Source organism: Ctenopharyngodon idella, chromosome 16 (genome assembly GCF_019924925.1).
Source record: "Ctenopharyngodon idella isolate HZGC_01 chromosome 16, HZGC01, whole genome shotgun sequence".
Classification (NCBI taxonomy): Eukaryota; Metazoa; Chordata; class Actinopteri; order Cypriniformes; family Xenocyprididae; genus Ctenopharyngodon; species Ctenopharyngodon idella.
This window is the reverse complement of record NC_067235.1, coordinates 25,970,242-25,995,840: the sequence shown is the minus strand read 5'-3', so window position 1 is coordinate 25,995,840 and position 25,599 is coordinate 25,970,242. Positions and strand designations below refer to the sequence as shown.

The 25,599-nt window shown below is 37.7% G+C and overlaps 1 protein-coding gene across 4 annotated transcripts in view; it reads right to left on the bottom strand.

The window, feature by feature from the left end:
- The window catches only part of cadm4 (cell adhesion molecule 4), a 155,692-nt gene that overhangs the window by 38,216 nt on the left and 91,877 nt on the right, over positions 1-25,599 (bottom strand). For 2 of the 4 annotated variants that reach the window (XM_051865265.1, XM_051865267.1), the window contains exon 2: positions 1,967-2,113. In XM_051865265.1, the coding sequence (XP_051721225.1) occupies positions 1,967-2,113 (147 nt within the window). Of the gene's footprint in view, positions 1-1,966; positions 2,114-13,530; positions 14,913-25,599 lie in introns of those variants that run through there. The other 2 variants (XM_051865264.1, XM_051865266.1) reach the window with 2 other exon arrangements.

The following is a 25,599-nucleotide window of genomic DNA, read 5'->3' as shown; positions in this document are numbered from 1 at the left end:
TACACCCCACAACAAAAACTAGCACCAGCACCAAGTCTTCTAGGCATGGAATGAACAAGTTGGCAACATTTTGCAACATCTATCTTTTTCCATTCTTCAAGAATGACCTCTTTTAGAGACTGGATGCTGGATGGAGAGTGATGCTCAACTTGTCTCTTCAGAATTCCCCATAGGTGTTCGATTGGGTTCAGATCAGGAGCCACTGAATCACTTTCACCCTGTTCTTCTTCAGAAATCCAACAGTGGCCTTAGATGTGTTTAGGATCATTGTCATGTTGGAAAAGTGCATGACGACCAAGGGCATGGAGTGATGGTAGCATCTTCTCTTTCAGTATAGAGCAGTACATCTGTGAATTCATGATTCCATCAATGAAATGCAGCTCCCGACACCAGCAGCACTCATGCAGCCCCACATAAGGACACCATGTTTCACTGTAGGCACCATGCATTTTACTTTGTATTCCTCACCTTTGCGACACCATACAGTTTTGAAGCCATCAGTTCCAAAAACATTTATCTTAGTCTCATCACTCGAGATGGGCCCTGGCAAACTCTAGATGGCTTTTTTGTGCCTGGGCTTTAGGAGAGGCTTCTTTCGTGGACGGCACCCATGCATGCCATTCCTCTGCAGTGTACGCCGTATTGTGTCACGGGAAATAGACACCTCAGTTTGCCTTTCTACTTCTTTAGATAACTGCAGTGAACTTGCATGCCGATTTTCTTCAACCCTTCTCATCAGAAGACGCTCCTGTGGAGGTGTTAACTTCCGTGGACAACCTGGACGTCTCTATGAGATGGTTGCAGTTCCATCTTTTTAAAATTTTTGTACAATTTTTGCTACAGTATTCTGACTGAGAAGTAAAGCTTTGCTGATCTTCTTGTAGCCTTCACCTTTCTGGTGTAAAGAAATTATTTTCTGTCTCAGGTCTTGTGACATTTCTCTTCCATGTGGTGCCACTGCTGACAGTATGAATTGGGAAAGGGTTTTAACACCCTTTTATAGTCAACTGTCAGCTGGACACCTGTGTAATGAATAATTAGACTCACCTGTGGTTGAATTCTTGTTAAATTAGACTAAATTTGTAAATTTGTAGTCTAAAATTTAGCTTTGCTGCAGAGACTTTCAGTGGGGTGTACTCATTTTTGCATCACCCTAATTTGAGTAAAACTGAAAATTTTGTTCTCCAAGTTATATTATTAACCTTAATTTCATGTTAAACAGATGTTATATTAAACTTAGTCTTGTCAACATTTTGGAAATTGTATTTGTTCATTGAGATATTGTTTAAAATGTTACTTTTCAAAGGGGGTGTACTCATTTACGCTGAGCACTGTATAAAGTCGAAAATACAAGGAAAATTGAAAGACAGTCATAATTATGAGAAAGTGACATTGTAAAATATAAATACATATTTGTTTCCTTGTTATATAAAAACAAATAAATCAAAGTTCTTATTTATGTGATCAGTGATAACTATAAAATTAACTAATTATCTGTTAAGCATTATTAATGCAATAAATCTACGCAATAAAAGTCTAATATAAGAAAGTCACAAAGACAAAGTTGCAAGAAAGTCAAAATTTTGAGATAAAGTGACAATTATGAAAAATAAATTTGCAATTATGAAATATAAAGCCACATTGTGAGAAATTAAGCTGTAATTAAGAGAAAATTGCAATTTTCAGATATAAAGTTGCAATAAAATCACAATTGTCTGATTTAAAGAAGTTTCTTTTGTTGTCTAGTTTCTCAAAATAAATAATATTACACTAATTGGTCCTGTGAATTCCAGCATAACTTTCAAGACTTAGAGCTAACATAAAGTAATGGGAGCAGGCATATTAAAATAATTATGCCAAAACAACTTTGTTCAAAACACTTTAAGTCATGTTATTTTTATGTTTTTTTTTTTTTTTTTTTTTTAAATCTGCTAGCGATTGCCATTAAAGTTGTAGTTGCGCTCACCTCGTGTTCCATTGAAGAAGAGCGTCTGTCTGCGTGGGTTCTGGATGACCACGATTGAACCGTCGTAGTTCTGAAGACGACAAGAGATCTGGGCCGTCCCCCCCTCCAGCACGGTCACGTTCTCAGCCTGCACAGCCTGACCCCGCGCTGAAAGACATAGGGGTAACAGAGTTAATGCAGAACTCTCATTTGGTGAAAATGAATCATTTATAAAGGTATTTTTTGATGGACAGAAGGAGACAAGATGGCACATGGAGCAATTTTAAAGATAGAAATACCTCAGTGACCAATTAACAACTCACTCACGTAACTACCTTTGTGCTTAGAAGTGTGAACTATGCAGAAGAGGAGAGAAAAAGGAAAATAATGAGAGACTGACAGATAGACAGAGGCAGCGAGAGGGAGAAAAAGAATGAAAAGGGTCCTAATTAAGTGCTGGTAAAACCAATAGCATCGTTATCTTTATCCATTACTGTGGGCTGACACACTTCTCTCTTCCATCTGCTCGATCTGACATCCAGCTCGTGAAAGCGCCGGTAATGACGGCTTTTTCGGGAATGAACTCAGATCAGTCAAACGCAAGTAACACAGAACATATAATGTCACATTCGCTGCTAAAACTAACACATCTTAGTTGAATGTATTGTCTACTGCATGTTCTGGGTGACGCTAATGTATTGTTGATGTTTATTTTAGCAGTATAGAATCGGTTGAACATGAGGTCATCACCAGTGGCCTGTGCGAACATGTTGCTGGAACCCACAGCACATCATTAAGCGTGTTCTTCGTTGAGAGCCTGTCTCTGGTGGTCTGTAATGATTCGCAACCCTGACACCAAGGCACCACGTTCTTCACCAGAACAGACTCCATATGATGACATCAGAATGATCACTAGGGTAAAACTGTCACATTGGCTGATTCGCTGAGACCTGTCTCCAACATCTCTCCACTCACCTAGCTAGGACAGGATGTCTGACATGCTCAGACTGACATGTTACAGACATGCTGTATGACAAGAAGTTTGAATATAGCTTGAGCTTGGAACCAACAGCTGTTCGAGTATTGTGCAGATGACTCATATCATGCTATAACAAAAAATAATGTGGAGAAGGTGAAGGGTGCTTCTTTAAAGGGTTAGTTGACCCAAAAAATTTAAATTATGTAATTTATTACTCACCCTCATGTCGTTCCACACCCGTTAGACCTTCGTCCATCTTTGGAACACAAATTAAGATATTTCTGACAAAATCCGATGGCTCAGTGAGGCCTCTATTGCCAGCAAGATAATTAACACTTTTAGATGCCCAGAAAGCTACTAAAAACATATTTAAAACAGTTCATGTGAGTACAGTGGTTCAACCTTAATATTATAAAGTGACAAGAATCAAGTGAACTATTGAAATTTCGAAACACTTATGACGTAACGAAGCCTTGTTTACTGAAATCACGTGACTTTGGCGCTCTGAACCACTGATTCGAAACAAAAGATCCGTAAAGCTTCAAAGCTTCATGAAGCAGTGTTTTGAAATCGCCATTACTAGATATTGTTGAAAAGCATTATTTTGTTTTTTTGGCGCACAAAAAGTATTCTCGTCGCTTCATAACATTAAGGTTGAACCACTGTAGTCACATGAAATGTGTCTTTAGTATAAAGTTTAAATGTGTCTTTAGTAGCTTTCTGGGCATCTGAAGCGTTAATTATGTTGCTGGCAATAGATGCTTCACTGAGCCATCGGATTTCATCAAAAATATCTTAATTTGTGTTCCAGAGATGAACGAAGGTCTTACGGGTGTGGAATAACATGAGGGAGAGTAATTAATGACAGAATTTTCATTTTTGGGTGAACTAACCCTTTAACTATTAGTACTTATGTTCCAGAGACTGATTTTAATTATAACTAACATTTTTCTTTTGTAGTTATATAAATGTCACATTAAAACTGTCTTGGATACTTTTTCCCCTGAATTTCTCATTTGATTTTCCATTACTTTATTTAGCTACTTTTCAAAACCCTTTTATGTATATTTTATTTTACCTTCGACTATGGAACTATGGATACTAAATAATATAACCTACAAAAAGTGAAATAATCATAAATCATTTCAATATTTATAGTGAGAACATCAATTTTTACACAAATTTCAACTGTCCCTCAGTATCATTTCCACCATAACCAACAATTTTGCCACCAAGCTTGGCATTATCCTTGGTAAATGACACAGTATGAACAATACATTTATTATGCATAATTTCCAATCATTCTGCAATTACCAAATTATGTAAAAAGAAAAAATGTCAAAAAATGTTTTTCTGTAATGTTACTAGCAATGTACCATTGCTAGTGTAAAAAATAACTAGTGATTTCCCCCCCCCTAAGGGGGACAAAAGAAAACTCTCGGATTTCATCAAAAATATCTTAATTTGTGTTCCGAAGATGAACGAAGGTCTTGCGGGTTTGGAACTACATGAGGGTGAGTAATTAATGACAGAAATTTCATTTTTGGGTGAACTAACCCTTTAAGATTGCCTCCAAACATTTCATCAGGTCATTGTGGTTATAGAGGACGTCTCAGAGAGAAACAATTAGGATTATTAGGAATTTGTGCCGTACGTGATGAGAGCGAAAAGAGACAAAAGACAAAGTTCAGAAGGGAAATAAAGGAGAGTCTATAAAGGTGTGAGACGGCATCCTCCGTCACCCGTTGGCCCTGCTCATCTGGCTTCATTTAAATTTAATCCTGTCAGGCTCTATCCATCTCTGAGTACCCTTGTCTTAAATTCAGCGTGGAGGGAGAGCGGGTTAATAAAACATTGACAGGTGAGGTATTGAGCCGAAATCAAGAGGCAAGAACAGGGAAGAAAAGGAGAGGCAGTGACTGAGAATGTCTTGATATTTTGCACAATTGCCATTGTAATTGTAGCCATTATTATTTCTGTCCTCTGCATCAATATTGTGATTCATATCACGACAATCGGCACTGCCATTGCTATCCCAATTATTATTCTAATGACTGTTATTACTCAGCACTCGGGCGTCCGCAGACTTGGCCGCCATTGTTTTAATGGTTCCTAATTGTTCCAACAGCACTATACATCAAGCAAAGGTCTGTGAATGCATGGAAGGCAATTAAAAACCTAATTCAAACCTAACAGAACTCAAACAAGTGTGGCCAAATTCCCAACAAAAGTAGCTAAATGTGTTTGATTGAGAAGTCAAACAAAACATGGCTAATTGAGCATCCGTTAAATGCACTTTGCCGCACGCCAGCTGTCTCCTCTTCATGTAAATGACCGAAATGAAGGGACGCAAACGGGGAAACAAATGGCACGGAGGGAGGGGAGCGTGCCGTGACGCCAATACGGCATTCGAGAAACTCGCCAACTCGCTGATGGAGGTGGAAAGACATCGAGCGAGATGTAGAGGGAGGCACGGGGCAGGAGAAAGACAGCTGCGGGTTTTGGACACATTCGCAGCTGCCAGGAAAATAGCAGAGGGGCGGTCGAGTCCACTACGCAAGCTTGAGCATTACAACTTGTGTGGGAGTTGTTTACGGTTGTGTCTGCATTGTGGGTACGCAAGTTTATGAGCACTGATGGCCAGGCGAAAAACAACAAGAAACCACAGATGGATTCATCTTGACTCTATTACAATCAAACCATAATAAAATACACAACATGCTCATAAAGGGAATAAGTGTGAAAGTAAAGTGATCGATAACAGGCAGGTGTACTGACGCTATGAGAAGCAAATAAATAAAGGAGGTTGGAGGTTGGGTGGGGGGTTGTGGAGGAGAACTTCATGATTTGGCCAGATGAGGGCGACATATCAATGCACACAAACTGCACAAATCTTTATCCTGAAGAAAAAAAGGTAGAATGAGCAAATAAATAATTTATTAAATAAATGAGTTGAAATATAAAAAATATATAATATAAATCTGAAATATAAATAATACAAAGAAGAAATATAAATCATATAAACTACATTTTTATCTTGTTTTATCCCATCTGAACATTTGGATAATAGTGAACTAATAATTGGATAATAGTGAACTGTGAATTTATTTTATTTCGGATATTAAAAGTATTTTTATCTATTTGTTAACTGAGAATATGGGAACATAGATTTGAATTTGTGTTTTTATTTTGAAATTGAGTAAAGATAGACCCTTGTGGTTCAATAAGTTTACAATAATTAGGGTTTTTAAGGGAACAGTTCACCAAAAACCCAAACTTCTTCTGCGGAACACAAAAGAAGATATTCTGAACTGTCTTGTCCCTTCAATGAAAGTCAGTTGAGTCCAAAACAACAACTTTGGACCCCATTGACTTTCATTGTATGAAAAACACTGAGAAACTTTATTAAAAAATATTGTTTTTGTGTTTTTTGTCATACAGGCTTAGGTGAAGGTGAGTAAACCATGACAGAATCGTTTTTGGGTGAACTGTCCCTTTAAAGGAGAGCATCTTTCCTCATCTTCCCCTACTAAGAAAGCAGCAGTGAATTGTGGAGGTGAGTTGAATTTAGTGACTTGGTAGAAGGCCAGATACAGAGCTGGCGTATGAGCAACTACCCTGCTCGAGATTAACTAGCTGAATTACAGCATACAGTGGAGCCACCAGACGCCCTCACACAACACACACACCTTAGTCATACATAACACATTTATTACTGAATTGTCAGACAACCAGGCAGAGGATGAGGACGCCCTAAGAGATCCACGTCAAAATTTAACAATACTAGCATTGTGGAGACGCTAAGACGTCCATTGAGTCTCTCCTTTAATCCAATTACACTTCAGTCTTTCTGCCTCGCTCTGTGAGCACCTGATATCTTCGTAACTCATGAGTCACTCATCACTGTGTTTTATTTTCCCAGCCATAATTCTGCACAACATGAAGCCAGACCAGAAGTCACCCAACATGTGACTGTGATGTTTCAGGTAATCAGTAAACAAGCAGCTTTGGTGGAAAAGCTGACGGACTGAGATGCAATGCTTCTATCTTTATACAGCAAATCTTTTTCTTTCACTTCGTGGTCTAAAATTAAAACTATCTCTCTGAAGAATCTCGCTCTCTGCCAATCATATGCGGTTAAAAAAACATTCGCACCATAAATAATACATAATCCCTTGCAAATCCCCTCTCTTCTTTTTTATCTCAATCTGTCACTCGCTTATTCCTGGGCTTCCCCAGTTCCGTTTCCCTCAGCACCTTGTCTCATCTCCAATCCGGCATATTTCTATCCTATGCCCTTCTTTTCTCTGTTCTTTTCTTTTCGTCGCTTTCTGCTCCTCTCTAAAACTCATAATTCCCACTCCTACCGCCTGCTTTTCCTCACTAATCTCATTCCCTTCTGCTTTCACACCTACACATGGCAACCCCACCTTCTCTTTAACATCAAACCCCGTCTCTTTCCTTCATTTTCCCCCTTGCTTTTCTAGTCTTCAGCCCTATAACCCTCAAACTAAGCTCTCTTTTCCTCTGTAACTGGCTTCATCTGTCACTTGTTTCCTGTTTTTATCCCTTGTAACCTTCCCTAACTTTTCCTCTGTCTCTCTCCCCTACTTTACATTTCCTTAACTTTCCTCCTCTTTATCTTCCCACCATGAATTCCTCATCATCTCTTTCGTGTTTCTCTCGCTCTCTCTGTGCTATCTCTCCAGCAAGGGGCCTGTTTATTTCCATCTCTCCCCCTTCAGAAATGTGATTTGTTCTGCAGCTCAGGCTCGCAGTATAATCATCCAGCTTTGTCCGGGCGGGCGAGAGAGAGAAGGAAGCAGGGGAAAAAAAGAGAAGGCGGGAGTGAAAAGGACACGCAAAAAGCGAATGGAGGAGAAAATGGACTGAACATCCATCTCTTGTCTCTTTGTTCCACTCGTCTAATTACATCCATGTTCTTGCTTTTCTATATTCTCTCTCTTGTCTGTATCCTTATTCTAACGCTGAACTGTACAAAATGAAGAGTTCGTTGAACTTAAAAAATAATGAAGGACATGCAAATGGATTTCTTGAATGCATTTACTTAATTATTATACCTAATTATTTTAAGTAAGCGTCTTGATTGAACTGCTGTGACTTAAAATCTGCCATCATTGTAATAATTGGCTATTTAGACAAAGTTCACACAGTAATTTTTCCCTCATTAAATAGTTTTACACAAAGAACTAAACAGACTCCAGACATTTCAGTCACCTGATAAAAACTGTTTTATATGGAGCAGGTTTACCTGAGGGCCACCATTTGAGATCACATGACTAGCTACTTAATTTAGTCCTGCAACCTCTCTGTTACTGGACACTTTTACTTGTGAAATCAAATCTGCTACATCCACACCACTAGGTGTCAGTATAAGCCCAAAATGACATCATTAGCAAAAAGTTACTGTTTCAAGTTAATATATCAATGCTAAACATTTTCTTCAGTTTCTTTAATCCATGCAATATTGAGTGAAAATACATGTCATGAAAAAAATGTGAAAAAATTCACATGGGAACAAACTCAAACACTACTTTTTTTCTACTCTTCTGCTATGCTTTGACTTAAAGGTGCAATGTGTAAACTTTAAGAGGATCTATTGACAGAAATGCAATATAATATACACCATTTTCAGTGGTGTATAAACACCTTACGTAATGAACCGTTATGTTTTTATTACCTTAGAATGAGCCATTTCTATCTACATACACCGCAGGTCTCCTTACATGTTAAGTCGCCATTTTGCGCCGCCATGTTTCTACAGTAGCTCTAAATGGATAAACTGCTCTACAGAGTGCGTTTGCTTGACTGGCTACTCTCTGCTGTCTCAGATGACATTTTTGTCCTGTGTTGGCCACCGTAGCTTTTCTATATTGCAATTCGCAATCTCACCGCTAGATGCCACTAAAATTTACACACTGCACCTTTAAAGGGATAGTTTACACAAAAATTTCAATGTTGAGTGAAAAGATGATACTGAAAGATGTTATTGTTCCATACAATGAAAGTCAGTGGTGTCTAATGTTGCTTGAACATACTTCAAAATGTCTGTTAGCACAGTAAGCCATAAAGGTTTGGAACAACATAAGGGTGAGAAAATTATGAGAATTTTCATTTTTGGGAGAACTATTCCTTTAGAAAAAAGTAAGTAAACCAAGAAAATCTTTGGTTATTTTCATAAGTATTTACTTTTAAAGTGTGCCCTGAAGCACCAAACATTTTTTTCCTTCAGCGTTTCATTGTCTGTTTATGATGTTTATTCTTTCTTTCCCTATTCCATCGCTCCATCAGTGATTTCTCGCTCCTGTTCACCCTTATCTCATCCTCTCACCGTAACCGTTGCGCTCTCTTTCTTTTGACCTTCATGTTTTACACTCCTCTGTTCTATCACCATATTTCAGTCATATCACTCTCTCCTCACTCCATTTCATCCCTCTCTTTCTCCCTCAAACCATCCATTTATTCTGTCCCTGATATCCTCGGTTTCTTTATGTGTGTGTGGACATTTCTGCATTTTCAGAGTAGTGCGGAGACCCCTGCGCGTTCCTGACATTCTGTTTCGAAGCGCTGCAGAGACATTTACAGTCGTTCATAACAAAGGGGGCTTACAGGAAATTTACAGGGCAATTACACCAGGCTAGCCTGGGAGAGTTAGCCTACGGCCAGCGCAGAAATCCAGACCTTCACAATTCCTCACATACACACACTCATCCTGTCAACCTGGCTCACATCCCCAGCAGCATCTCACATTCAACTGCAAAAGAAGAAAAATGCTTTATTGGCGAGAATTACATAACAGCATATTCCGCCAAGGCTAAAGACCCATTCTTTATCTCTCTCTCCCCCTCTCACTCACTCACACACACACACACACATACACAGAGAATGGCTTTTTGTTGCTGAGATTATGAATATACAGCGGGGTTCAAATGTCTGAGACCACTGAAATTGCTTCTATTTAGCATTTTTCTAATTTAATACTTTTCCCCCCCACTAGAAATTAAATTATCAGTATAATGGTTTGAGTGAAATGTTGAATTGAAAAATTAATTTAATGACTTTCAGAATGTCTTAGTATTTGTATGACCCACTTAGGCTTTATTGACAGCAGCACTGAGGCTGTATGAACTTTGATTAGTGATGTAGAAATAGAGCAGAATCAGAAATATTTCACTGATATTCAAATTTTGGTTGATACCAATAAGCTGATAATTATTTTCATGTTATGGTAGGTGACCAATAAATGGCATATTTTAAAATCTGTACTACAAACAACATCAAAAAAGATTGATTTTAGTGTTGTATTTTTAATGCTTTAGTGAATGTAGACATCACAACATTATAATGCACAGTATGAAAAATGGATTTTCATTTTGACTTGCTAAAGGTTACATTTAACAGTTTTATTATATATATTATATATATATATATATATATATATATATATATATGTTTTAATTAGACTTTCAGTATGGACTATGAACTTTTGCTCTTGCAGACAATGAGGCCCAGCAGTCCAAATGTGATGTTATTAAAAGGCAGAGGAAAACAGCGAGAGAAATCTGAAGTATAGACAGACTGTCATCTCAAGCTGAGGTAGTGAGTCACCGAGAACAGGAACAACAATGTCCTTGCTTAGCTATAAGTGCACATACTCAGGAAAAACAGCAATTACACCATAAAATGGCCAATCTCGGTTTTCCTTGAGGTTTCTCTTGAATGCGTGTTCTCTTTAACTGTAAAAGTCCCAGAGTGAATTTGAGGTTATCCTCCATAAAGCCTCTGTCATATCTCCTTCTTTCATTCTTGCCTTTCTGTGTCCCTACAGAGTCTGTATTCTTGCTCATTTTGTCCCGTTCTCCTCACTGTTACACTGCCGTTTCCTTCATCCCCAGTGTTCTGCTCATTTTAATGGTTGTATTAACAATTCCCTCTCAACTTCAGGCTCTTGTTTTACCACTGTCCTCTCTTCCTTTCTTTCTACAAGACTGCATGTTCTCTGCTTAAGTTTTCCACATGCAATTACTCTTCTCTGCTTCTTTATCTTCCCCTTCCTCTCTGCCGACCTTCATCTAATGAGTTACACAAGTTATATTTAAATAAATGAGAGCTTGCATGACTAATCATTTTACTAGTCAATCAAGTAGTCAAATGTTTGCCTTATGTAAATAAGAGGCAGCATTAACTTTTTTTTTCTAATTTCCACATTTCTTAAAATGACATCCATCATTTTGACAGATAAAATGCAAGAAAACCATTTGTATGCATCAATTTTCCCATTAAATAGGACAAATAAACAAATAAATAAATAGGAAATTATTTTCTTCTTAATAAATTCATGTTGAACATGCAACTGAACACGTGAGAACTCACTCCTCTATGGTGAATAAATTGTTATTCAAAAGCATAAGTTTATCACTGAGAAGCAGTGTCCCCAGCAGAAACAATTACTGTCCGAATAGGGCTGTAGTCTAAATCTGGTCAATTTAAGAACATCTGACTGTCTGTATAAAGGAGTTCACATGCTAATATCAAAAAATGTATTTGATTAGTGACCTAGAAGTAGTGCATAATCTGAAATACTTCAAAGGCTTAATGATATTGAAACTGTGACACCAAAAAGATGATTATTACCATAAGAAAATAATTAATAATGTTATGGACGCTTAACAATAAATGGCTGATATTAAAATGATATATTATAAATGCAAGCGAATTTGGCTTCACAACAATTTTGAGATTGGCTAAAGATTACATTTGACAATGTTATTAAATTATTGGTGTTTTAGAGAGTGTTAGATGATGGTAATGGTAATCTAAATGTAAAAACAGGAAAAATGAACATGTTTACAATTAAACCTCCAAAAACATTATTTGGTTAATTAATCATTAAAGGGTTAGTTCACCCAAAAATGAAAATTCTGTTATTAATTACTCACCCTCATGTCCCCGTAAGACCTTCATTAGTCTTGGAACACAAATTAAGATATTTTTGATGAAATCTGATGGCTCAGTGAGGCCTCCATTGCCAGCAAGATAATTAACACTTTCAATGCCCAGAAAGCTACTAAAGACGTATTTAAAACAGTTCATGTGACAATAGTGGTTCAACCTTAATGTTATGAAGCGACGAGAATACTTTTTGCTCACCAAAAAAAACAAAATAATGACTTTATTCCACAATATCTAGTGATGGGCGAATTCAAAACACTGCTTCATGAAACTTCGAAGCTTTATGAATCTTTTGTTTCGAATCAGTGGTTCGGAGCATGTATCAAACTGCTAAAGTCACAACCCCCAGTGGTGAACCATTGAAATCTTGAAACACTTATGATGTAACGAAGCCTTGTTTACTGAAATCACGTGAATTTGGCAGTTTGATACACGCTCCAAACCACTGATTCGAAACAAAAGCTTCGAAGCAGTGTTTTAAAATCGCCCATCACTGGATATTGTTGAATAAAGTCATTGTTGTGTTTTTTTTGGTGCACAAAAAGTATTCTTGTCACTTCATAACATTAAGGTTGAACCACTGTACTCACATGAACTGTTTTAAATATGTCTTTAGTAACTTTCTGGGCATCTGAAAGTGTTAATTATCTTGCTGGCAATGGAGGCCTCACTGAGCCATCGGATTTTATCAAAAATATCTTAATTTGTGTTCCAAAGATGAACGAAGGTCTTACGGGTGTGGAATGACAGAGGGAAAGTAATTAATGACAAAATTTTCATTTTTGGGTGAACTAACCCTTTAAGAAGCAAAGTGTTTGTCTGAAAGTTTGCAGCAATTTTGCAGTTTACATTTGGTCAATCTGATCAAGTACTGCAAATCACGTCCCTCCACCCACCCTCACGTCGCTCCAAACTCATATGCCTTTTTTCTGCAGGAACACAAAAGGAGTCATTATCGAAATGTCAAATCTTTTCCATACAACGAAAATGTGGGTTGATCACTAGTTGTCAATCCTGCTGCAATTTTCTTTGCTTTATTTCTAAAGAGCTTATTAGGTCGGGATTTGAACCCGGTGCCTTTGCATTCTAAACAATCTCTATTGTATCTTGCATTTACATATTCAACTGGTAATTTTTATACAACGCTTTAATAATGTATTTTCTCGCCTGGGGCACCAAATGAGACAAGACTTCCACTAGTGCCCTTTTAAAAAAGAGAAGGAAAAAAAAAAAGCGTGACACCACTATTTTCTATCTTTTTGTCTTTGGTCCACACTCGTCTCTGATCCCTCAATCATAAATCTGCCAGCTGTCTCTGCCTCCATTCTCCTCTCCCTGTATCCTCTTTTCTCTTCACATGCGCATCTCTTCACTCCTTCCCATAAATTATCTTCCTCTAAGGCATAGTGAGAGAGAAGGACAGAGAGAAGTGTCTGAGGAGACGGGGACTGTCGAAAATAAAGAGAGAGGGAGAGGCCAAGACTGAGATGAGAAAGATGAAGAGAAATGAAAGTAGCTTCAAGTTTCATAAGGTTACAGACAGAGTAAGAAAGACTCATTTCAAGGTGTGCTGAGAAATTACAGAGAGAAACGAGACAGATGGAGAAGTAAAGCAAGAAATGTGGAGACTCACGGCAGAGGGAGAGCAGAACGAGTGATCGCAGCAGGAGGGACGGAGTGGAGGAGAGGAGGAGAGATCGCTGGCCTGGTGTCATTGTGTATTGAGACTCGGTAGCTGATCAATGAGGCCTCTGTGGCTGATGACTGCACAATTCAGCACACGCTACACAGCAGACAGCTGAAACCGCAGCAAAATTACTACACTAAACACCAGTGCTCCTTAAGTGCAGGGTTAACGAAAACACTTTAGCTGCGTTTTTAATCCTCAAGCAACTAATATCGCATACGCTAATAACCAAGCAAAGGCGGCTAATTAAAACAATCCAATCTCTACGTTCAAGAGTAAAAAGAAACTCATATCGTGTGGCAATTTCCACACTTAATTTTACCGTCAAACCACTTATTAGCACTCAAAAACCAAGCCTGAATGTTACAAACACTAATGGAGTAGTCCTTTTAGATAATATCATACTTGTTATGCAGAAGGCTGTTGTGTTTATATCTGAAACGGTAGCCGGCTAACCACATCACAGATTTGAATCCCACAAAAGCTTTCGCTTATGAAATTCTTGTTTTTCTCTCTCACACCTTGTCTGTTTTTGCGAGTTTGTTTTTCTCTTTCGTGATGAGGCAGAGCCTGCTGAGATTCACATCGTCATTTTACGCACCTCGGTGCCAGAAAGACACCGTGATACAGCAAACACAGTCTGGTTCGCTGAAACGATCATAAATCAACACGCTATCTAATCTGCCAACTGTTTTCACCAGATTCGAAATGAGTGTTTAAACTGCAAGAAATTAAACAAGCATATTTGCGCGACTTAAGAAAGAGCTGTGCTCAACAACGGATGCAGCGCTAAACGATATGTTTCGATGTGTTCTAGAAGCAATTCTATAACCAATCCAACATGGAATTGAAGTTGAGATTGAAATCTGCTCTAAGACACTGAAAACCATGTACAGAAGGCTCAAAAATCCAGTGTTATCACACCATGTGCCTCTGCACAGGTGTCTTAAAGCCCAGAACAGCAGATCATACTAGTGTTCTAAGCACACCGTGATACTGAGCACAGCCAGGATCCTCACTAACACACACACAGTGATTGGCAGGGCTGATATTCGCTGTGTGGGAGCACAACACAAGATCTGAGCCTCAGGTAACTGCTTGATTCCATTCGATTTTCCCTAAAGAAGTCACGCAACTTCCCTACTTCCACCAAGGTTGGGTCAAAGTTAATCCATCTCTCCTCTCCTTTCTTCCTTTTCTCTTTCTTGATCTATCCTTTGGTGGATGGCCCTTTAATTCCTTCAAGCTTAGTTTGTTTTCTTTCACGTCTTCCACTTGTAGTCCAAAACTCCTTGAGTAACCTGCTTGATGTTTGAATAACCTCTCTTGAAACTGCACAGACAAAATTTGGGAGGAGAATCATTTTATACTTGAGTGTGTGCGCACTGGCAGATGCATATCCCACATATCGTTATTTTGGTAAAGGGCAGGGGAGGGTGTGAGTCCACAATAGCACTCATTCAGAAAGCAAAACAGTCAAGTCAGTCAGTGAGCTTCACTGTCTTTCAGTCTCAAGTCTACAGTTGGTTGTGTTTTGCTAAGCTCTATGGGTCATTAGCTTCTTTCTGATCTGTCTTTATCTGTGTGGCACACAGAGAGTGTTCACCAGGTCACGAGGGGCCGTTCTAAATGAATGAGTCTTATTCTGTGATGTGCTTTACATTCTGTATTATACTACGCTATGTTCGCATAAATGCATGAGTCTGTGTGTATTCATGTATGAACAGTATCCAGTGTGTGCACAGGGGACTATGGGAGAGGAAAGCAGGTTTGTGTGAATGTGTACAAACTAGTCAATTAGTAGATTAATTAAAAGAAATTCAACTCAGGCTCTGCATTCTGTGTTATTCCACCTTGGTCCACAAAATAAAAATAAATTTACTGTATATATATATATCCATCCACCTATCCATCCATCAATATCCACCTATATAATCAATCCATCCATCCATAATTTAACCATCCACCTATCCTCCCACACATCCATCCAGCAACCTACCCACCTACCTACCCATCCACCCAACTATCCATCACCTACATATTTCCATCTACCTACCCACCCACCAATCTACCCACCTACCTATCCATATCCACCAAACTCTCCATCCATCCATCCATCCATCCATCCATCCATTCATCCATCCATCCATCCATCCATTAACCTTCCCACCTACCTATCCACCTACCAACCAATCAATCATCCATCCATCTATCCATCCATCACTCTAAAAAACGATGGGTTAAAAACAACCCAAGTTGGGTTGAAAATGGACAAACCCAGCGGTTTGGTTAAATGTTTGCTCAATGTGCTGCGGGCAGTTTTATTAAACCCAACTATTGTTTAAAAATTAAAATGAACCCAAAATAGGTTGGAAATTAAAAAAAAAAAAAAAAAATCAGGCACATAATTACTAGAGGCAACAATAATAATGAAAAGGTAAACATTTCTTAATAAGCAATTTAATAAATGTTTATTGTTTAATTATTATTCATTACACTTTAATAAATGTCAGTTTCTTGATAAATATTATTTGGGGTTCATTTTAAGCAAGCAATACAGTAATTTTTAAACAATAGCTGAGTTAAATAAAACAACCCATTCGCTGGGTTTGTCCATTTTCAATCCAACTTAGGGTTGTTTTTAACCCAGAATTTTTAGAGTGATCCATCCATCCATCCATCCATCCATCCATCCACCTACCTACATATCTACCTACAGTACATATCTACCTACTTATCCATCAACCTACCTATCCACCTACCGGCCCATCCATCCATCCATCCATCCATCCATCCATCCATCCATCCACCTACCTACCTACCTACCTACAGTACATATCTACCTACCTACCATCCATCCATCCATCCATCCACCTACCTACATATCTACCTACAGTACATATCTACCTACCCATCCATCCATCCACCCACCCACCGGCCCATCTTTCCATCCATCCACCTACCTACCCATCTACCTACATATCTACCTACCCATCCATCCATCCATCTACCTACATATCTACCTACAGTAAATATCTACCTACCTACCCATCCATCCATCCATCCATCCATCCATCCATCTAAAAAGTTTGAAACCTAAAAGGCATTTTAACTTCTTATAAAACAATTTTGTCATTGCAACAGATACATCCGTGCACTGTCAGAAAAAGGTACAGTGCTTGGTCACTGGGGCAGTACCCTAAGATACAAAGGTAAAAAGGTACTAATATGCACTTTTAAAAGTACTAATATGTACCTTTAAGGTACTAATATGCACCATTTAGGGGTAAGTAAGGTACAAAGTAAGGTGACAAGCACTGTACCTTTTTTTCTGACAGTGTGTTCACTGCACACCCCTGGAAAACGATAACCCACCAACTAGTTCATTACTATTCTGGATGACTCCTACATCTCTACTCAGTCAAGTCCATCTGTATTAAAAAAGTCACTTTTCCTGAAGCATAGATGTCATTTAATTTCATCTTCTTGCCCTTATTACACTCTATTACTGCTGATGCGGCCGTGTGTGTATTCATTACAGTTGTGTGCAGCATAAGACTGTGTCTACAGTCCATCTTCCAATTCCTCTATCCTCATTTGCATCCCAATAATTTTTTTTTTTTCCATTGGCACCACAACAGACCAAATGTTGCTAAAGCACTTAAGGGACATGAGTTAACAGTTGCATGAGGGTAATGTTTAAAACTCACACATGATACACACTCTGACTGCTTGTGATACCGTAGACATTAAAGCACTTAACACTTAATCCAGAACCAATGGTTCGGTCCAGGAAAGCCCGAGGCTGCAGGTGGGAAGGTGGGAGTCCGTGGGTGCAGGAATCCTGGTGCATCAGCAGAAAAGGTGCAGGATATTTTTGATGCGCTGATCCTATGTTCTGCTTATCACAGATTAAATTTGCGTTTTGTCCTTCAGGCTATGTAATAATGCGTGTGGGTGGGGGAGTGGTGAATTTAAGTCTCTTGGAGGAGAAGGAGGGCGTAGAGTAAGAGCGAGAGAGAGTGAAACGAGTGTGCATGGCCCTGAGTGTGTGTATGGAAGACTTTCTTGGCACTCTTTCTCTCTCTCTTTCCTTCTGAGTCTTGTTGTTTGTTAGTGCCAGGCTTTTATGCCAAGCCGGCAGCCATTACTCAATCAGACAGCTTCCTGTGAGCTCTTCTCATTAAAACCTCACACGAACTCTAAACCTATGAGCACAATTATCACCCTTTATACAAACACACGCGCAAACCCGGAGGCGCACGCACACAGTCAACTCGCAGCGAAAACACAGACAAAACCGAAACCCAAGTCCTGCCAAAGTCTCAGTTTGTGGGGCGTTATTAAAGCACTTGGAGACTAACTAACCCTAGTCACCCTTCACACAGGCTGTTTACAGCACTGAACAGCTAAAATGCTCCACTAAGGGCAACAACACTATAACACCCAGTTTGAACCGAACGCTCTGAACCGTTTCCATTATAATGAAGCTGTCAACACTGAAGCTTTTACTGAAAAAATTCTGAGCCACTTTATTATCTCTGTTTGTCAGAAATAAAATTGAATTTTCTTACAAATAATATCATGTGCTTATGAATATTTTGCTAGGGATTGTATTACTAATGTATGTTCTGACCATAACGTCAAATCCAACTTGATGTTTATGGTCTCAATTCCTTAAAAAAAAAAAAAGATTATAAGATTATATAATTTATAATCAGACACATATAGTGATGAATAAATAAATAATCTCTACCAGGGGTCTAAAAGATATTTTAATGTTTTTGAAAGAAATCTCTTATGCTCACCAAGGCTGCTTTTAATATTGTGAAATATTACAATTTAAAATAACAGTTTTGTATTTTAATGTATTTTAAAGTCTTTAGTCTTCAGTGTCACATGATCCTTCAGAAATCAATCTAATATGCTGATTTGGTGCTCAAGAAACATTTCTTATTATGATCAATGTTGAAAACGGTTGTGCCGCTTAATTTTGTGGAAACTGATCTTTCTTTTTTTAAAGTTTCTCTGATAAATAAAAGTATTAATTTCTTTAAAAACAAATCATACTTACCCTGAACTTTTGAATGGAAATAAAAATATAAAATGTGCAATGTGCACAGGGACTTCCAAAGTCAGAGACACGAATCAGTGACTCATTTCTGTTCCAACCAATTCATTTACATGATCCGCCCAAATGAACTGATTCACTAAAATGAATCGGATTGATTATCATTTGATCATTGCCTCAGCTCACTAAGCTGTAAAGCTGAATGCGTGATACAGTCTGACAAATATGATATAGCTGTTTTGACACGCTTCACCGCTACTCATTCCCTAGTAGCTTGTTACTGGAAAAGCGACATTATTAATATGATAAATTGCTTGTGATGTTCCTCATTTGTAAGTTTGTTCAGATAAAAACATCTGCTAAAGGACTAAATGTACTGTAAATATAAGCTACTCTGCCTTGCAACATCAAAACGTGGTATCCACGCCAATACTAAAACTGATCAAATTTTGATTGTTTTGATACATATTCAATTGATATTTGATATCAGTTGTCACATAGAAGACAAATCAAAGTCTAAGAGACTTAATTTGGGTGGTAACGGTTGTGTTTGTCTTTTCACTCAAGTACGGTCAAGTTAGCGTTGCTACTTTCAGTTTCAAGTACACACACCTGCAGAGATACAAACACAGTAACACACTCGAATAAAATTGGTCAACATGAAGCGTGTTCTTGCAGGTTCTGAGAGCGCCGTCTTATGCTGTTTCTCACCGGGATCAGAGTCTATTGAGCAGTGCTGTATGTTGTTTATCAAAAGAAACAGGAGAGCGGGAACGTGATCATCACACCGTTTTCTTCATCCCTTCTCGTCTTGTCCCCATTCTGCCAGTTATCTATCAGCCCACAAAGGAACTATTTCTTTCCATATGATAACATAATCTTCCTTTTCTGTTCCTCTCTGAATAGTATCCTTTAGTGGCTCTTTATCAACACAGTGTTTCTCTCTCTCTCTGACTTCTTAGGCTGTCGCTCTGTCTCTTTCTTTCTAAATAACTCCATTTTTTTCCCCCTTCTGTGCCAGTGACCTTACAGCGGGGCTTTGAACCTTGCTCTTTCTTCCTCCCTCTCCATCATTCTCTCATTCTCTCCCTCACGCTCTCTCTTTCTCTCTCTCTAGAGGAAAATCACACACTCATCAGTTTTCCCCGCTTGGCTCTTGACGAGCAAAGTCGCAAGGAGAATATTAATGGACTTCAGCAACCAATTAACACCTAACTCACATAACAACCTTTTACACAAGCCAGCATGCTGGGAAAAGAAGGAGAGAGGGCAACAGAGAGAGAGCGAGAGCACGCGAGACAAAAAAGCAGCAGTTTAATTTGACATTTATGCAGTGAGGATGGAGATGACGGAGGTGTCTGGGAAAGAATAGCGAGAGACGAAGCACATGATCGTGTTAAAACGAGACCGAGGAGTGGGATGAGGAATCATGGGAAGTAACTGTAATCACAATTAATCAAGAGTTGTGCTTCTAGACCTATCGAGACTGTTGAGAGTATTAGAGTGATTAAAATGAGTTCATTATTCAACTTGCATAATTAAATTCCAATTCCAATTAAATTACGAAGGAAAATAATGGAAAGGGATCTTATTGCTTTTGTGAATGTGTACTATGAATCTAAAGTGAGTGATCTGTTCAGTCATATGTTAAGTACAGGCACCTTCGAAACCCCTTTTTACAGTATTTTTAAATAAATTAATCAGTAAGTAAAAAATAAGCAAATGAAATAAATAAGAAAATACATAAATAAATCACTTCAGGATAAATCAAGACTTTTACTTTGCGATATTACCCACAGTCAAATGCATGCAGAATAGTCTGAATAGTCAATATAAATATAGAACAACTAAATGTGGTGAAATGTTCTGGTAGAGTTAAATCTAATTTCTTCTTTTGGGTTCTGAAACCCATATATAAATGGCAAAAGGGCATCAGTAACATCTCCTCTGACTCAATACAAATCAAAGCAAATCAAATTAAAAAACAAAATATAAATGGCCTTGGAATACTGAAAGAATAAAACCAAACCATGATACAAGTTGTAATGTCATTGGGTTTCAATGAGATTATGAAATGGCAGAATATGTCGTCACTGTCAGAGACACTGAATACAGATTCACTTAATGCATCCTCTCTGTCAGAGACATATGACACAGATGCAGAATATCTCCACATTCTCAGAGATACAGAAATAGAGAAAGCACTGTAAGAACAAGTCCTCCGTAAGCACACTGTATTGAATTAAAGAGTTGTTAGAAAAAGTGTGATTATCACTGAGCTTTTTTTAAAGGACTGTTTGAGTGTCTCAGATTTGTTTACACCAGAGATAACTACAGTACAACTGACTATCGATACAGATTTTCTGATTCAATTCAATTCTGATTCACAAGCTATTGATTCAATTCAATTTGGCTGGATATGTTTCTAATTCAGTTGGGTATAATGTCCATAGTGTTTCAGGCTGATGTAAACCACTAACTAATCTTTCTGAACTATGCTGTATAACAACCGGCTCATGAGAGTCATTTGTTTAGGGCTACACTGGTCATGCTTTGTTATGATCCACAACAAAGAACCAGTTCATAAAATTCATTTATTTCATCATTAGATTATACTGGTTGCATGTTTGTTTTGTTGTTTTTACATGCAGCCTGCAAAAACAACTTAAAGATGTTTCTTGCCATTATTTTGACGTACATACTTTATTCTTTTTAGTGAAACAAATTCAATACACATTGCAAACATACATTCACTACTGTTGGTAAAATATGTAACGTAATATTACGTAATATCATACGTAATATTTTATGAAAATATACATTTTAAAACAAAACAATACAGCTCAAACTATGCAGTTGAGTGAGTTTTGTGTATTCTGTACGAATACACTTTCACTCCCTGAAACTAGGAACTGTAGAAAGTTGTCAAAAATATAATTTTTTTTTAATACATATTGATACTGAAAGTAGTACCGTGAGTACCTAATTGATTTCTTTTTTGTGGCTTATTGTGATTAAACGGCCAAATACACACAAAATTATGTCAAAATGACTGTCTTGGAGAGGGTTCAGGTAAACTTTTGGAATGTAAAACAAACTATTGCAACAAAATTACCCAAATTATCTATATAGCAGTATATATGGTTGTTTTCCCTGAAGTATTGAAAATCGATATTTTTTAAGGTATCGTAACGAAGTATTGTGACAACACTAGCAGTAAAAGACTGATCTTGCTTGAATTTTAAGAACTGATATTGGGAATGCTTGAATAAAAACTGATATTTTTATCCAGACCTAGGGATAACTATGTATTATGTCACAATTTCAACCAAAGCCTGCTTGCTTAGTGAATCTGGAACATAGCAACATCATCAGATATTAGATTTGGCACATTATTGGTACAAAATGTACGCCAGTAATGTGTAAAAACAAAAACATATTCACACTCACACTCAAATCACACACAGCATTCCAGTCCAGCATTACAATCCCAGTGTGTCCAGCACATCTAAATTCATAAAACGGCAGATCAGCATGATCCATTCCGCGCTAAATCTCAAAACACTATTCTTACCATGTCAGTGATACGTGCCACATTATTTAAGACTTATATTCATATAATCATTGCTGTTTCTTTGTCAAAAATTGTGTTACATAACCATCACTTCATTGATTTGCCAACAGTGTGAGCAGTCATGGCAACAGACTGAGAACGGAATTAAATGAAATTATGGGCAACAGTCTCGGGGGAAGGTTTCAATGAAAGAGGAAAATTTCCAAAAACAAATTACCTCAACAAAGGTGGGCGAGACCCAAAAGCGAAATGAAAAGAAAGGTAGGTGATGTTGGGACAGTGGGACAGGAAGTACAACAGCAAGTGCATGTCTGCATCATTAGCAATAACTGCGAGGTACAGACGCTGAAACAGTCAGAAAAATAAGTCTGGAGCTAAAGTACACATCTTTAACAGTCCAAGCCGACTGATGACTGAAAGGAACAAGTGAGGAAATGAGAGCTGAGGGAAAATGAAATAATTAGAAGGCCTACCTGCGGCGTTCATTGAAATATGCAAATCCTTTTAATTTTGCTTTGATTTGCTCTGCTGCTCACATTTCTAACTTGCCTTCTCTCTCTCTCTCTCTCTCTCTCTCTCTCTCTCTCTCTCCTGTCTTCTTCATGTCTCCAGCTCTTCTCTTATTCAGACCCGCCATATTAAACTTGTATTAATACACTGTAGGTATGTCAGTTCAATTACCGTGGTTCTGTACTGCCCATGGGCACAGACGGTGTGTGTGTGTGTATGAGAAAGAAAGAGAGAGACAGAAAGTAGGTGATAAGATGTTAATGAAAATTGTTATGCCTGAATCATTGTTTTAAAAAGCTCAAACGTGAGAGTTATAATCAGTCTCTCAGTGTGCATTCAGGTGAAACATATTTGGTAATGAAAATAGATGAGATTGTGTGTGTTTGTGTGAACTGGATGTGTGAAAACGAGGCGGAGGGAGAGAGAGAGAGACAGATGTCTATGTAGATTACAGATCAAGAGAGCAACCACAGAGATAGAAAGATGCCTCCCTTAAAGGTGCAGGGTGTAATTTCCATGGCACCAAACAAAATCATGAAAATAATGACTGTTTTCAAACAGGTTTACTCTTCCTTATGCTTTTGGTTAGACAAACAATTAGTCCTGTGCACAAGAGCCATCGGTTAAGCTGTGTTGCCATGTCAGGATGTTTAAAAAGATAGCAATTATTTTATAGTGCTACAGAGTCACTGTGTTTATACTTTTTGGGAAAAACAACATTCACATGGCTTACAAATTGCTCATTTGGTGGACCACATTTTAATGCCCAAATGGAAGTAACTCCTGAGTGGACAATGACCAACATAAGTAACATTTTACACCAGAAATTCTATTTGACAACAATAGTAACATAAATTGTGCTTCTTAAACTCATATAATGTAATAAACAAACAGGTATTGGCTCTTTTAACAATAAGGTAGGACTTTCATACATTGAAACACATACGTTGGAGTTTTTCCCTTTTGCACCTCGCTTTTAAATCGCTAATTCAAAAGCAAAGATAAAATGCGCACTGTAAAGGTGCGGAGCAGAGCTTTTTCAATTAATTATTGATTTAATTATGAATTATTCTTAATGAAAAACATATCAAATACAATGTAAACCCTAATGCTCAAAATACTTAATTGTTTTAAGTAGGACAAACTTAAATTTAACAAATTAGTTCAGTTAAATTAACTGTTATGAGTATTTAGAACTTTCTTTTTCTTTTGAGTTCACAGAACTGATATATTTTAAGTAAACTGAACTGCTTTATTGTTTTGAGTTGTATGAACTCATTTCTTTTAATTTAGACGAACTTAAGTTTAACTGAAACTGGGCTGGGATTTCTATTACCCAGCATGCTTTGCCCGTGGCACTCAAAAGGGAGAGTAAATGCTAAAATTAAGTCTTATATAATGTTTTTTTGTGCAAAAATAATGGATAAGGGACATTTAGAAGTGATTAATGTTTTGTTATGCTAATTTAGAAGAGTTTGTTAATGTGGGTTTTTGAAGAGTTACCATCATGGTGACAAGTAGCCCATGCGGCTTGGTTTGAGAGCAGGTAAGTTATATGTTTTAAGTTGCTGTACTCATTCATTAAGTACTATACCAAGCTATTGTTAACATGTTAGCAAATTAGCAAGTTGGCATTTTCTGAATTTTCTTATTAGGGTTTACAGTGAAGTAAATAACTCATTTGATTTGGAAGACCTCCAAATAAAAAAGTTAATTAACTACATATTTTATGTTAATTGCTATCAAAGTGTATGAGTTAGCTAACTCAGTACTTCAAGTTAGGAGCAATTAACATGCATGAGTACTACAAACTCAAAACTTGATAGTTCTGCTTACTTAAAATTGGGAACATCATAACTCAAAAAATTTGATGTAACTGATTACCTCAAATTTTTTGAGTTAGCCCAACTTATTCAGGTTTACAGTGTAGAAAAACACAACTAATTCTTTGCAGGTCATCATTAGCAATGGGTTTAAATCCAAATTATATTGCCAAATAGGCACTTTTACATTTCGCATTGAAACCAAATCTTCCGCCATCGTCTTGTCAGTCTGCTCCTCACTCTCGTGATAAATGAGATATGACTCCTGTTGCTGGTCTGTGCTGTGACTTTCGTTCAGCTCCCGCTGCATTGAGGATTGTCTGTTCTCTAACTGAACTAAATGATTTTTATTACAATAAAAATAAAAATAAAAAAACAACGGTGGGGGGCGGTGCCGCAGTGGGTAACCGGTGTTGCGGCTAAACACCGGTAACACTGACTATCGCAGCAAGCCTAATGCAAAGACATCTCTGGTCCCACTTTTTGAGTCTTCTCTCTCACACCAGTAACAGAAGTTAGTAGTTGAATTATTGGCAACACATTTGTCACGCAGACAATATCTTGAGGGATGAAAACTCTCCAGAGCAATGATGCACACAAAGCATCACAAGGTGACATTCAACCACATATTTAATGACAGAGATGTGGCCTACACAAACATCGCATAAAGTATAACTCAAAAGAACACCACCAACACAAATAACACAATAAACAGTAAAACAATTCCTAATAAAGCAGTAATTCACATGATTTATTCATGAAGAGATGATCGCTGGCAACCACAGCCTCCAGCACCGCAGACATCACAACAGACCTCTATTAAAGTACATTTGTGCAGTTATTTATATATTTTTAAAAAGCTAAGGAAATAATATTTATGGCACAGAGATAATGTCCACACATTGGGGATTTCTGGCCTCGCACATTTAACAGCAACAAAAAGTATTTAAAAACATTACACAAAACGCACACAGAGAACTAAACACTTCTGACTTCAACTTTTCTAGTTTCATCATCCACTTTTCCTATCCACCTAT